The following is a 14,218-nucleotide window of genomic DNA, read 5'->3' as shown; positions in this document are numbered from 1 at the left end:
AAATAGCTTTTTATGATTTATAACTTTATTTTAAAATGGAAGTTTAATACAGACAGCTAAGAAATAAACAGCTTCTCCAACTGAAACAAGTAGTAAGATATGTGTGTGTGTTTGATGCGGATACAATCCTACATATTGTTGAGCTGATTATCCGACTTACTCTCTATGCAGCAAATGTTTCACAGCCCACAGTGATCTTTTAATTTATGTTGCCCAGAGGATTTTATAGTGTGACTATATGACTGAAAATAATTAAACCATTCGTCTTTTTGTCATATCTGCCTTCTAAACTGTCCATAAATATCTGTAATAGTTTCTCCTCTTACAAATGAAACCTCGCGGGCTTCTTTGCTTTCAAAACACCATCTGGATTTCCAACATTCAACACCTGAGATGCCTCACAGCATGCGTTATGTGTGGAATGGGCCAGGTAGACATGAAAGACTTTGTGCCTTCATGCTGACATGAGGTTCGACTCTCTCTCTCTGCATTCTGAGATTGGCTGTGAGAAGCGGACGTACCTCCTCGGCCTCTGCTAATATGGTGTTGTAGGGTAAAGCTGCGTCACAGTCTGGGATGTAATCCTGACAGTACGTCTCTGCTGCTCTGGGGTCATCGACGATCAGCAGCTGCTGGATGTCTCCCTGTGTCACAAAAACACACACAAACTATATCAGGAATGCACATTATGCCACTGCACAATATGTCATTAATTACATTGCTGACATGTCATTAGCATCTTTCTCCCATGTCTTTGACTGTATGTGTTCATTTAGTCAGATCAAAGTGACTTAACAGGCTTCTTTTATTGTTGCTCTGCAGTTAATCGTCTCCAGAGCTTCAGTCTCAAGAGGTGCCAGCACAGACGGACACAAACTCTTACACATCCACTCACATGGAAGGGAGTCCAAGCCAAACATGGCCGGGGAGTTGTTCAGTATGTTCAGTTAAACAGATGGACCACCTGACTTTGCACTGAAAACAAAGGTCAAAGTTCACACTTGGGATCTGCCAAAATGCCCTCACACTGCTGAGGACACAATAGAAACCAAACTCATAAAAGTCTACAAAGGTTTCAGACAGCTACAGATTTGGAGAGGATTATTTTCTAGGCATCTTCTATTCTATTCTATTCTAAGACATCTTCAAGCCCAGTTATCTGTCATAACTTTGACCTTTGAATACATTAGGCAGAGGTAAGTGGTGCAGTACATCCGCACAGCCACTGGAGGGCAGTGTAAGGAGACAAGCCTTTATGTTTATTAATTGGTTGGATAAATCGAACAAGCAGCAACAAGCAGAGACACACAAGGAACGTATTGTGTGCTGCCATTCTTTGTATATTTTGTCAAGTTTTTACAAAAGCCAAATGAGTTTACACTTAACAAGCTGTGACAGTTTCACCTTAAACCCCCTTTATGTCATAGTACATAACACACATATACAGTGAATGCACAAACCTCAAACACGTCTTCGTCCAGCAGTCGTGTTCCAAACACAGTGACCCCCTCAGTGCTGACGTGGGGGTCGTGACCTCTGAGCAAGTCCAGGGTGTCCAGTTTGACACAGTCCAGGTAGAGAGTCACTGACTGGCCCTCCACACTGTAGGCTACTCTGTGCCACCTGGCATAAAAATGAGAAGAAGAAACTCACTTAATTTCTTACTTGAGTTTGAAGTTTACTACTGCAGTGCCCGTTCGGGATGTGCTCGTGCCACTGCTTCTTGGGTTTTGAAGTGAGTCTATTCAAGCGTTTACGGTAGCGACGCTACATTCTACTCATCATGAGTGCAAAAGCTCTCGTAGAAATTTTATGGCCTCAATAAAGTCGAAGCCCCATTAAATGTGTTTGCCCCAGGTTGGATGAGAGCTTTGCAAGAGAAAGTCGAAGTACAGACTGGCCGACACACATAAAGACATCTTCATTTAAAGACCACTCCGGGCACCTGTACCGTAACGGTACGGATATACGTGCAACGTGTTTAACACACAAACACTCACATCCTCATTTCTATCACCGGAAACGTAATGGCATGGACATGCGCTCTATTTTGTGAAAAGAAACATACAGAGATGTCCCATCGTAGCTATTAGCAGACATGGCCGCTAACCAAATTCCGGCCGGGCGGACCAGGTTTTTATAGTTCTATACAGAACCGCAGATCTGAATAACTTCACACGCGGCACTGCACTCCCTCGGTTTCTCAGCAACACACAAGCCAAGCGTGAAGTAGATCGGTCGAAGGGTTGGGGAGATAATTGAAACTCAGATACACACACACACACACACACACACACACACACACACACACACACACACACACACACACACACGTCTGTCATTATAGTATGATGTCAAAATCTGAATGCAAGACACAAAACACAAAAGTGTGTGTATGGCTGCATGTGTGTGTGTGTGTAGTTACCCACTTGCCATCAGCCAGGTTGATCTTTCTAAAGGTGGGGTAAAGTTCTGGAGGTGGCTGACCCTTGTGGTTCTCGTACAGGAAGACAGGAGAACGCCCGACCTCCACACCCAGCTGCTGTGTGCCCTGAGAGCCGGAAGGAAAGAGGGACGCTGGGATCAAATCATAATCATCATGCCACACTACTATAAAAACATCTATCGACAATTTCCAGCTAGTGTACTCAGGTTCTTTATATTTGGAATATACTGTATAGTATACAGTGTATGTTGATCAGTGTAAAGGTGATATTTCATTTACATAATATTTACATATAAATGTAACATTGTTGCACTTTGTCAAAACATATTTAGAAACATTATAATAAAATGTGGCTATTTTTTTAACAAAATTTAGCAAAACTGGAAAAACATATTCCCATTTTGAGGACAACCTGTGATGCTGGTCCCAGTAGGAGTTCTGCGGAGTGCACGATTGGTGTGGATTTAGTTCTTTATTAAAGGATTATCTGATTAAAGGAAGATTTTCCCGTTTTTATATCAAAGGTTTTTGGTGGACAAAGTCAAAGAGAGAACATGCCGAGTGACTGTTAAACATCCAACATGATGTAGTCGAAGGGAAAGTTTCAACATCCTGATGTGGCGTGCATGATGCGTACCTGCGAGTCGTACAGGGAAAGGAGAAAGACCTGTGAACCTTTCACAGCTCGGACTGTTGTCATCACTGAGAAATTCATAGGGAATGGTGAATCTGGAGGAAACACACACACACACACACACACACACACACACACACATTAGGATCTCTATGACCAAACACATTTTATTTTGCACCATCAAATAAGCCCACACTGAGTTTTATTACCAGGGAAAAGTTGATTGGTGGGCGCGCTCAGCTGAATCTTCTTGTCGATCTTAAAGGAGAGGTCCGTCTCTTCTTGTCCCTGCCTGCTGGTGCACAGTCCTGACTCCAACGACACGCCCTCCATGTCCTCCGACAGCTCCAGGACCTTCAGGACATCAATAGGATGTGCTGCAAAGAGACAAGAAGACAGTATGGTACAGTGAGGGGATCTATTCGCACTTCATTCAAGGTTTAAGATACTTAACGTTACATAATCAGGACCCTTTGTTATGAAAGGAAAATCACTGAACATACTCAAAATATAAAATAATCTTATAAAAGGGGGGGGGGTGGGGGGGGGGGGGGGGGGGGTTCCAAAGCCCTTTAACAGAAAGATACCCCACAGGGAAGATGCCCGTGTGGTACCAAAGTAAAGAGAATAAATAAAGGATAGGAATCAGATGGTGTCTAACCCTTGAGGAGACGACTGTCTGGGATACGAGCGTCACATTGTACGTAAGCATAAGGATAAAAAATAATATTTAAACCGTCCATCTCAGTTTTGTTCAGGACTTTTGTTATTACAGTTGAATAAGACAATAGTTATTTGTAAATAAGTAAGTAGTAAGTAATCTATGTTGTACTTCATATGTTATTGCTAACTTGAAGCATAAGGGCTGTTGCTATGGTTACCTTGTTAGTTACACATACTTTGTTCGCTGATTTAAAACAGCAGTTCACCAAAACTATGTTTGAGAAGTCCTGCTATACTTGTTTTTAAAAACTGCACCAATCAATGTCGTTTATATTAGCAATGGATCGAACCCTCTTCACAGCTTTTTAGCGTCTTTCGCTCATTTTTGTTTTCTGACTCTTATTAACTTCTTCTCCAGCCAAGTAGAAAAACATTTCTTTTAGCAAACAAGCTCTGATAAACACACTATGCATTTCCAAACAAGCTGACAACTTTCTGTAAATGTGTGATGTTACCTCTGAGACATGCGTGTGTGACGCCGGCCCTATAATTAAGCTAACTTGTAAACAAATAAACAAAAATCTTTATCAGTCAGACTCTGTGCTCTTCGTCTCTCTCGCTCTCTTTGGAGGACACATACTTGTTGCAGAAGCTTACTGTAATCATATGATAACGCCCTACTTGGCACGGACACATGCAACAGCCTGCATCACAAAGGACAAATACCAAAGAATACATGTGTTCTGACGATGCCTGGGAACACACACACACACACACACACACACACACACGGAATTTTTAAAGGCCTTTCTTAAGATGTGGCGTTGAAGATTGAGCAGAAATGCATATCATATGCACGCACACATTCTTTTGAACACTGTAGACACAATGGTCAGAGATCTGTGGGATGGACTAAGCAGAAAAAGATGGGAGTAAAAGACGAGGCAGGAGAGAAATGTGCAACATCTTGAAAGTGAAAAGGGAGAGAAGGGGGTAAAGAGGGAAAATAGAAGAAAGAATAGATGGCAGGGGAGAGAAGGGGCATGCCTCTACTGGTGTGGCTCCTTTTCACACGTATTTCTGGCGCTTACGTAAACCCTCCATCTGCTCTGCACCTTCACACACACACACACACACGCACGCACACGCACGCACGGTTGGCATAACATCTAAGTCTGAGCGCCAGATGTATTTGTCACCCATTTCTTTATTTGTCTGCCAGCTTGTCATTCTGTCTTTCGTGTGCAGGGCATCGTATTCTTTACTTATATAGCAAATACTGAACTTCTCAGATTTTTGGCTGAGAAACGTCTGTGAAAGGTTGACATTCAGGAGATTATTTGTTTTCAGAGATTGCTCACTGCAGCTTCAACACAAAACATACACTAAGTGACCAGAAAAAGAGAAACACATGTACAGAGTAATACAATACAACAGTCCTGCAGTGTGCGTACAGTAAAAGGTTTGTTTCTTTGTTGAGACTACTAATGGAGATGTTTTGTGTTTTGATTCTGTGGTTCAGTTTGAAGCTACATTTTGAGGTTATGTTGTATTATGTTGGCTACATTATATTGAATGGTATTTTAATATATTGAACATCTCAGTTACATAAATGGACGAGCAAAGACCTTAAGATATAATGCAATCCAATACGACTTCACACACAACCACAAATATGACGAAATAGTGGGAAACATTTAGCCTGGCTCTGGTTCTGTGGTTTTACGGGACGTTAAGCACCGGACTATTTCTTTGACATTAATGTGGTATCAATCTATCAGGTTAATTTTGTCCTTTAATTAATTTAAAAAATCAAAGAAATGTGGGATCAAACAAGACACAAACTTACCATCATTCCAAAATATGACAGAGCTACAATGTGAAATGCAAAGAAAGGTGATTCTTAGCCAAGTCTTTGAGTTTGCCTTTCTATGGTTTGTGAACAATAGTTTTTCTTTGATATTCTCAGTTTGTTTTAGTTTTGACATCACGGTAAATGGACATGGAGCGGGGGCGGGGACTCGGTGTGGTCAGTCATATCCTGCCAGGAACCCATATCGTTCATCTCTTCTAATTCTCAGTAAGATGACGAATAAACTGTTCCTTAAAAATCCTGATTTTATTCAGAATGTCAGAAGTATTTTCCTATAAACACATTTTATCTGGGCACTATAAAACCGTACACACATTGCTATATGTCTACATGCTTTTTTTCTACCTTCAGATGATTGTAGTTATATTACAACATTACAGTATGGAGTGATTTAAACCTTTTAGGTAATTGATAGCATGACTAGTTGCTTACACACTTTACTTAAAGCCATAAATAGGCTACTAGGTAGCTCCTGGTGTTCAGACATGTTGGAGCCACAGGTAGAGTTAAGGTGACACTGCTCCTGATACTCAACAGCAGCGTGTACAAGAAGAGGGGTTTCAGTCGTACATACCAAGAAATGATCTGACATCTGAATGCAGCCGAGGACAAGACGAGACATGGCAACGCTCTGCTCTTACTCTATAAGCACTTGAACACATCAGGTAACGTTTCCCTATGCTGTTGGTTCCTAGTGTGTAAAAGCCATAGACTGTATAAAAAAGGTAGAGGCAGAATACAACTTCTATATAGAGAGGGCACACACACACACGCACACACACACACACACACACACACACACACGCACACAGTATCGTAGTGGGCTGTACATACACAAGGGGTGTTCTGGTCTCCATCAGTTGCTACTGTTATCCTGAGGCTCTAAACTGTGGTGTGAGGGGCACCACGATCAACATGTACACACATGTAGACACAAATGTAAGCCTCGACATAAAGCAGAACAACTGTTTGAACACAAGGATCAATATCAAGAATCAACCACGAGAGATAGAGATAGATATGTTGCTTTGATGGGTGTACAATGTAGGCCTCAGCCATTTTCATATGAAGCTCCCCAATTCTCGGCTCACGTTTTTCTACATATTTAGGGTCAAGGTAATAGACTGCAATTTATGACAAGTATTAAAAAAGATAACTCTACTTAGGTTTATGTTAATTTGTCCAGATACTTGTTATTCTTTACAATTGGGATGCTTGTAAAGAGCTATAATTCCAAAACCTTTCATCTGGTGGGAACGTTAACATCCTAGAAATTAAAGCTGAAAGTCAGCACACAGTATTTACAGTGGTCTAAAGTGGAGAGGCAAAACAAAGATAAAATGTGCCACTTTTTTATTACCTTTCGACTGCAGACAGTACCGATCTGACTTAACTCATCTCAGGCCCTGTTCACACCTGGCATTAACATGTGTCTTGTATGATCTGACCCCAGTGGACAGCTCTAAGTACGTCAGTTCACACCTGGCTTTAGAAGGCGTCTCCACATGCGCCTCGAGTGACCATGTGATCTCACTTCCCTGCTCGAGACCCAAATATACAAGTACATCAATTCCATTTGCAAAGACCAAATGTGTTGTTGTTTTTGATCCGCGGGAGGCAGAAAGGCACCTCCTGGTCTTAGTCTGCTGCAAATTAAAAGAAGCCATGACGTATTTTCCTGTTACGTTCTTGTCTGGGACAAAACTTGTGTTTAAATGCGTCCCAGACCACCTCAAGTGGTTTGAGTGATAGGATCACAATGCACTGATGTAGCCCTGTCTACTTGATCACCTGTCACAGGGGCGTAGAGTTCAGATCTGATACCAGTGATCTCTCTTTCTTCAAATCTAAAATCTGTGTACCACACTGTGTGCAACTTGATCATCAACGTAGGTAACTGAAAGCAGAAACACTGAACTCTATAATGACATTGACAGAAAAAACTGTATTTAATGTATTTAATGTATGATGATTGGACGATGCAACTTTGGAACTAAACAGATGAAAGTGAATTATTGAAGTGGATGCCACTGTATCTTATCTGAGATCCATCTCTGCTTACATGGTACATACAGGACACACAGGTAAGTGGAGCAGTGAAGCAGACACAAACAACACACTCACAGACACAAACAACACACACACAAACAAACAACACACAGACAACTTAACGGGCACCATATTGGAAAGATTATGAATTTCCTGGAAACCAGATGTGTGTCTGTCTGTGTGTGTGTGTGTGCGTGTTTGATGTGTGTGTATTAATGAAGACTGGGTGTGTTTACTTGGTGTATATATATATATATATATATATATATATATATATATATATATATGTGTGTGTGTGGTGTGTGTGTGTGTGTGATTAGTCTGTCATTAACTCAGTAACAGCGAAGAATGCAATAACATGCCTTTTGCAGAAACAAGAACTAATGTTTAGCCGAGCCTCCTGCACTGCACCAACACACAGTGTTCAGATCCCCCACAGAGGATTTGCCCCAGGGGTCTATCATTACAGAGCTTCACCTCCTTTACTCTCTCTCTAGCTAACTCTGTCTTTATGCAGCTTTTCTCAAACATCTGACACGGTTATCCTCAGAGACTAAATCAGAAGAAAGAAAAAGAATAGGAAGATGAAAACCAGAGAGAAGAAGAGAAGGAGAAAGAGTGCAGAGGGAAGAATAGGATGGAGGGCCATATGTTTTCTTTCCTCCCAGTTCAGCTGGCTCTGATCAAAGAAACACACACACACACACACACACACACACACACACACACACACACACACACACACACACACACACACACACACACACACACACACACACACACACACACACACACACACACACACACACACACACACACACACACACACACACACACACACACACACACTCCTTATCTCCTTCTAGGAATCTGTGGCACTCAAGTTGAAATCACACATCATCTCAAGTCCCAGCATCTCGGTCGTAAACTTCTCTCCTCTTGATCCAAATGAACAAGCGAAGAGTTTCACATTCATTGATTCCAACAGAGTCACACAGATCAAACACTGCATCAATATTAGTCAAACACAGGGCTCCTCACGGACAGTTACACATTGCTTTTTGTGGCCTTGTGCTCTATTATCGTTGGACGTTGCATCATACAGTGACAGAGAACAAAGAGGGAGCTTATTTTCAGACAAAAGGCACATTTATAGCAGATCTACTGTGTACATTTTAAGTTATTGTAATTCTCTTGGCAATATTTCTTTTGACCAAAAAACTCTATAGCTCAAATACTTAAAATATCTGTGCATCATATGCATTTGAACTATGAGCCTTTTTGAACATTTGTGTGCCTGACATGTTATGAAAATAAGTTAAATGCCAAGCGTGCATCCTATTGGCCTTCCTTAATCAAATGAAATGGTTTATAGAGTGACACATTGCATCCTGTATCAAGTAAAGTGTATTACATGCAAACATGAAACATCTGGGCAAAACGTTTTAGCTGGCTATGAGTTGGCATTGAGCAAAAGAAAAAAGAAATCATATGCTGCAAAGACACACGATATAGTATTTCAAAATAAAACCCTGGCAATGCAGCGACGAGTATCTAACAATCATCACGTGAAACAATAAGCGTCACCAGTGATGATACAAACCAACTCACAATACTGAGCAGTCCAGTTACATGAATGAGTTCCTCCGTGCATCAAATGATTACTGCGGCTCTCCTACATGATATTCTGTCTTCCAACTGCAGGTCAGTAGCTGCCACTGCATTACAAGTTGAAAAACACCCAGGTGTCAGTCAAGTTGCACAGTTTCATGGACTTAGTTAAGCTTTTGTACATATTTAGGTCAGTTCAGAGTCGTATTTATACAGACCGTCTTTGTATTCCCACTGCTGGATCTTGTTTTTGCTTTAAACTAATTGACTTTCTTTGGGACTGGAAAAGGCTGAACAGATAAAACAACTGTATTTGCTGTAAACTAGGACAGATCTGACTTCAATTTAAGCAGGGCACAATATAGGAAACAAAGTTTCATAAATGGCTCTAATTAGTGTCAAAAATATGTATTAGTCATATTTCTATAATTCTTTATAGTTGTTATTATTGTTGTTGCTGTGCATCTGTGTCGCTCTTTCGTCCCGTTAAAGGGGAGTTTCACATTGCAGCTGTTGCTCACGGGGGAATGTTATGTTGGGTCTCTGTAAATGATAGAGTACAGTTTAGACCTGCTCTACATGAAGAGGGTCATGAGATAACTTCTGTTATGATGTGGCTATATACATAACAAATGGACTTGACCTGACTTGAAAGAGTCCACAGCTATGTTTCCTCTTTCGCACTAAACTCAAAGTGCAGCAGAGGGTGATGGGAATATCTTTAGTTTTGCAGGTAGTTGGTCATAAACCAAAGTACAGTAAATTGCTGTTGAATTCTGTATCGACTTTCAAGAGAGTAGTGTCTATTATAAAAATGCTCCAACATTATTTTAGAGAAGAAAAGTGCTGAACAAAATGTACTCCCACACAACTCACAGCACACATGTTCCCTCCTTGGCACCCTAAAATGACACACTCTGGACGAAACCATTGTAGCCACTGAAACATAAATGATGAAGCAACCCATTGCACCAATGCCCACTCACTGTTAGAGCTCAATCTGCCTTTATTGTATTAGAAGTTGTTGCTTCTCTTCTGTCTTTTGTGAAGAACACCTTCAGACAACCCGCTCTGCTCTAACTGACCTAAAAACCTCATTTAAACAACTCTTCTCAAACTGTCAGTCACAAAGACCACGTTCATCAATCACTGCACAAAGACTTTTGCTCCGAGCAGGCAACTCCACACGTTGTTTTGATAAGCTACGTTGAAGCATTATCCCCCTCTAATACAGAGCAACCTGACAAGAAATCAAACACCTTTTTGTCTCCCACGATGCATCTGGACACACATGAATTGCTAATAGAGAGAAAAATTATTAATTAAATTATTGAGTTGTATCTAATTTCTGATTTCTTTTTGAGGTTGTTTCATCTTGATCCCTCTCAACAGAATCTCCATTTCCCTCATTGTTTCCTTGGAGTTATTTAAAGTATCCAACACATCTTGGACAAGATTTGACAGGAACTTGAAACGGCTGTGGCTTGGCTGTAGCGATGATACGGCTTGTTGGAAAACAATAAAAGGACAAACTCCTTTCAAAAACATATGCACCATAAACACTGTGTTTCACTAATATTGATCTAAAAAGGGAGCGGGGGCTACGCACTTAACCACCACCACCATAAGGACCCGGGTTACATTCCTGGTAGTGGTGCCTCCGTCTGGTTTGTGCATTTCTATAACAACCGTCGCTGCGTCCTCGTCTTTGTGCTAGTAACTGCGACTGCTTGGTCAGATGAACCTCTGCACACATTATGCCCTGGAGGTGAAGCACTTTTTGCTGGAAGGTGAAAAGAGGTGAAACCCATAACTGTCTACTCTACACCCTCCCCAGGACAATAGTTGAATTATTGACAGGTATTATGGCAGTAAAGAGGAAATGGCCATTCAATATTGGAGAGGAAAGGGCCAAACAGGTTTAAACAAGCGCGGGTTCCTTTCTTCTCTCCTTTAGTTTAGGGAACCATCCTAACCAAAGGAGATAACGCCGTCCCAACATTTTAACCCGATCATGATGGTGCTAGATTCAAAGTTTAAGGAATCAAAAAAGATGTTACAATTAATCTTGGAGAGAACCTGAATGTCTGTAGAAAAACAAGGCAATCCATCCTGAAATATTTCAGTCTGGACCAAAGTGGTGAACCGACCGTCATTGCCAGCCACAGAGCCAAGCTGCTAGCGTGACTAAAAATATCTTTAAAAAGATGATTTCCACAATAAATCACATGTGTTATAGAAGTACTACTGAAGTGCCTCTGGCCACATGTCATTCAGTGACGTCCCAGCAGGTGTTTCCCATCATCTGCCAAATCCAAAACACCTGCAGTAACATCATTGATTGGGGGTGTGGCCAGAAGAGCACCACTTTCATCTTCTGCGGACCCACCAAGCAACTGATCTTTGTTTTACCTTTAGTCTTTTAATGTTGTGTTATGGTTACAATTAAAAGCTTAGTTAGTGATGCCAGACAATAAAATATATATATACACAACACAAGCTGGAAAGTAGAGCTGGGCGATATGGCCAAAATCTTCTATCATGAAATGAGGTCATTTCATATCTTGATTTCAATATCAAGATATCTAGACCTGCTCTACATGAAGAGCATGTTCTTTGGTAATTCCATACATTAATAGTCTATATGGAATAACGAGGCTACATCGTGATTTAAACGATATTGAAAAATATATACGATAGACGTTTTTATATCGTCATATAGCCCAGCCTACCGGAAAGGTGAGACAGGTATCTCCTACTTACGTAACATGACCTGGCTGAGAGCCCTCACAAGATCGAGGGAACAGATCTGATTTTCTCACCAAACACACACTTTTTATTCCGCTATCTATACATAACACCATTTCCTGCATCAACACATTACACAAGACATAAATTGCGTCCGATACAAACATATTTCCCCTGGAGACTGGGCTTCTGATTTCACCTTGAATGCAGCAGAAAGGCTTTGAACTAAACACATTTGGATTTAGCCGCATTACACCGGCAACCAGAGGATTTTACTGAATACTCTGAAAGCAATAAATAGCGACGGATACCTGAACGTACAAGTTACATACAGCCAGGTAAGAGCCTGAAACACCTAAGGCCACACATGACATGCTTGACCGTGACTTGACCACATTGCTCAGATAACTGTGATCATAATTCACACTCTACCTGCTGACAGCCAGGTGTGTGTGTTCGCATTTGACAGTAAGCAAAGAAAATGAGTGACATGTAGCTGCAGACAGTTCTGGGTGTCATGAAAGAGTTTGTCCAGTAGCCGAAGAGGAACGTAAAAGCAAAATGGAAGTACACAGTATACTGTGCGTATGCATATGGGAGTATGTGTATAACTTTGTTTTCTGTGTGTGTGTGTGTGTGTATCTGTGTTTCTCTTTACAAATACATTCTTATTTACAAGGATGTGTTCTCTGAACGCCAGGTGTGAGATGCTACAGGGTTTACACCCTAACCTAGTTTGACCCCAGGTGACCCTAAAAGGTCCAAAGCTCACATTAGTCACTTCAGTAATGACCTTCACAGGCAGAGTGAGGTTTGATCATCACACTTCACAACAACCTTTGTCTTCACTTAGTTTTCACTTTTTAAATCATATTTCTAAAAAATCTTTGCGACATGATCAAATAATAAATTACCTTGCAGGTTTTCTTTTAATGTAGTTATAAATTCTTTAAGGGATGTCGGGACATAACATAAATACTTTTCAGCGTTCTGTCTCAGTATCTTCTCAGACAGCACGTGGAGGCAACATGGTGGAGTCTTTGCCAAGTCACCTGCTCGCTTTCAAAGTGAATCACTGATGTAATGCGAAATAAAAACAGACTGATGCTGACTTGCAAATAAAAGAGACATTAAATGAGGAAAACAAAAGATGTAATGAAGTTCAGATGAAGGATGTGAGTTCTTTTAAAGAATCTTTCCCTTTTTCCCTTGTGCGAGTTGAGAACTGTTGATGCTGCGGGCCTGTAAATTAGGAAACTATATGTGGCTGACTAAACAACCTCATCTCAAAGTCCATTTAGTAGCTGATCTGGATCTTTCTATCATATCCCATGATATTCATGTTCTCGAGGTCAAGAGTTAACTTTGAAGCTTAACTTTTAAAGTAGTAGTAAGTCTTTTTAATTCATTTAATATTTTGGGAAATAAACGTACTCGCTTTCTTGCCAAGCCTTAGTCTTCGCTAGGTGGCTATCAACCTCACAGTGAGGGAAATACTGCAGGAATTCACTGCCCCTGGCCAATACATAGTCTGGTACAAAACCCCGAGACAAAGGGTCATTTTCACCGTGTGCTTTTTGAACAAATACAATCAAAATCCAGTTTATTGCTAAGTAGGTTTTCACGTACAAAGAATTTGCTTTGGTGTACATGTTAATTAGTGAGCATTACACTGCTGGTAAGCCAATTTTGTTACCTTTGAAAAGAGCTATTTCCTTCTGTTTCGAGTCTTTTATGCTAAGCTAAGCTAATTAGCTTCTTGCTTAAGCTACGTATTCACCGAGAGAGATTTAATGAAAGAGAAAACATCTGCAATTTTATGACAATTTACAAACTCCATCCAACGTAGTCTGATTGAAAGCTCCAAAAAAGCTTCTAAATGGACCTCGAGTTGACAGTAGTTTTGTTCTTTTTGACGCCACCTATGGCCATAAGTGGCAATTGCAGGTTAATATTTGGTAGTTTCACTTCTTTTTGAAGTTCTTCCTCTGTAGTTATCACTTGTTTTATTTGTTTCTTCGGCTATAGTAACCGTTTACTCACAACACTCACACACAAGTGGTTTCATTCAGCAATCTAACGCTAGATGCCACTATATCCTACACACTACTATTCGAGATTAATACTTAATAATATAAACTATATTATATATTTGGAAGTCGATTTATTATGTGAGAATTACCTGACTCATCTG

General features: G+C 40.6%; 1 protein-coding gene across 4 annotated transcripts in view; it reads right to left on the bottom strand.

Annotated features, from left to right (window-relative positions):
* LOC115018553 (collagen alpha-1(XI) chain-like) overlaps positions 1-14,218 on the bottom strand; it is a 44,506-nt gene that overhangs the window by 24,119 nt on the left and 6,169 nt on the right. For 2 of the 4 annotated variants that reach the window (XM_029447810.1, XM_029447729.1), the window contains 5 exons: positions 3,290-3,457; positions 3,084-3,175; positions 2,430-2,551; positions 1,461-1,623; positions 522-644 (listed from right to left, as the gene is read on the bottom strand). In XM_029447810.1, coding sequence (XP_029303670.1) covers positions 522-644; positions 1,461-1,623; positions 2,430-2,551; positions 3,084-3,175; positions 3,290-3,457 — 668 coding nt within the window. Of the gene's footprint in view, positions 1-521; positions 645-1,460; positions 1,624-2,429; positions 2,552-3,083; positions 3,176-3,289; positions 3,458-6,190; positions 6,306-11,355; positions 11,390-14,218 lie in introns of those variants that run through there. The other 2 variants (XM_029447897.1, XM_029447640.1) reach the window with 2 other exon arrangements.

Source organism: Cottoperca gobio, chromosome 1, assembly GCF_900634415.1.
Source record: "Cottoperca gobio chromosome 1, fCotGob3.1, whole genome shotgun sequence".
NCBI lineage: Eukaryota > Metazoa > Chordata > Actinopteri > Perciformes > Bovichtidae > Cottoperca > Cottoperca gobio.
Note: the sequence above shows the minus strand (reverse complement) of the source record. Positions and strands in the feature narration are given on the sequence as shown.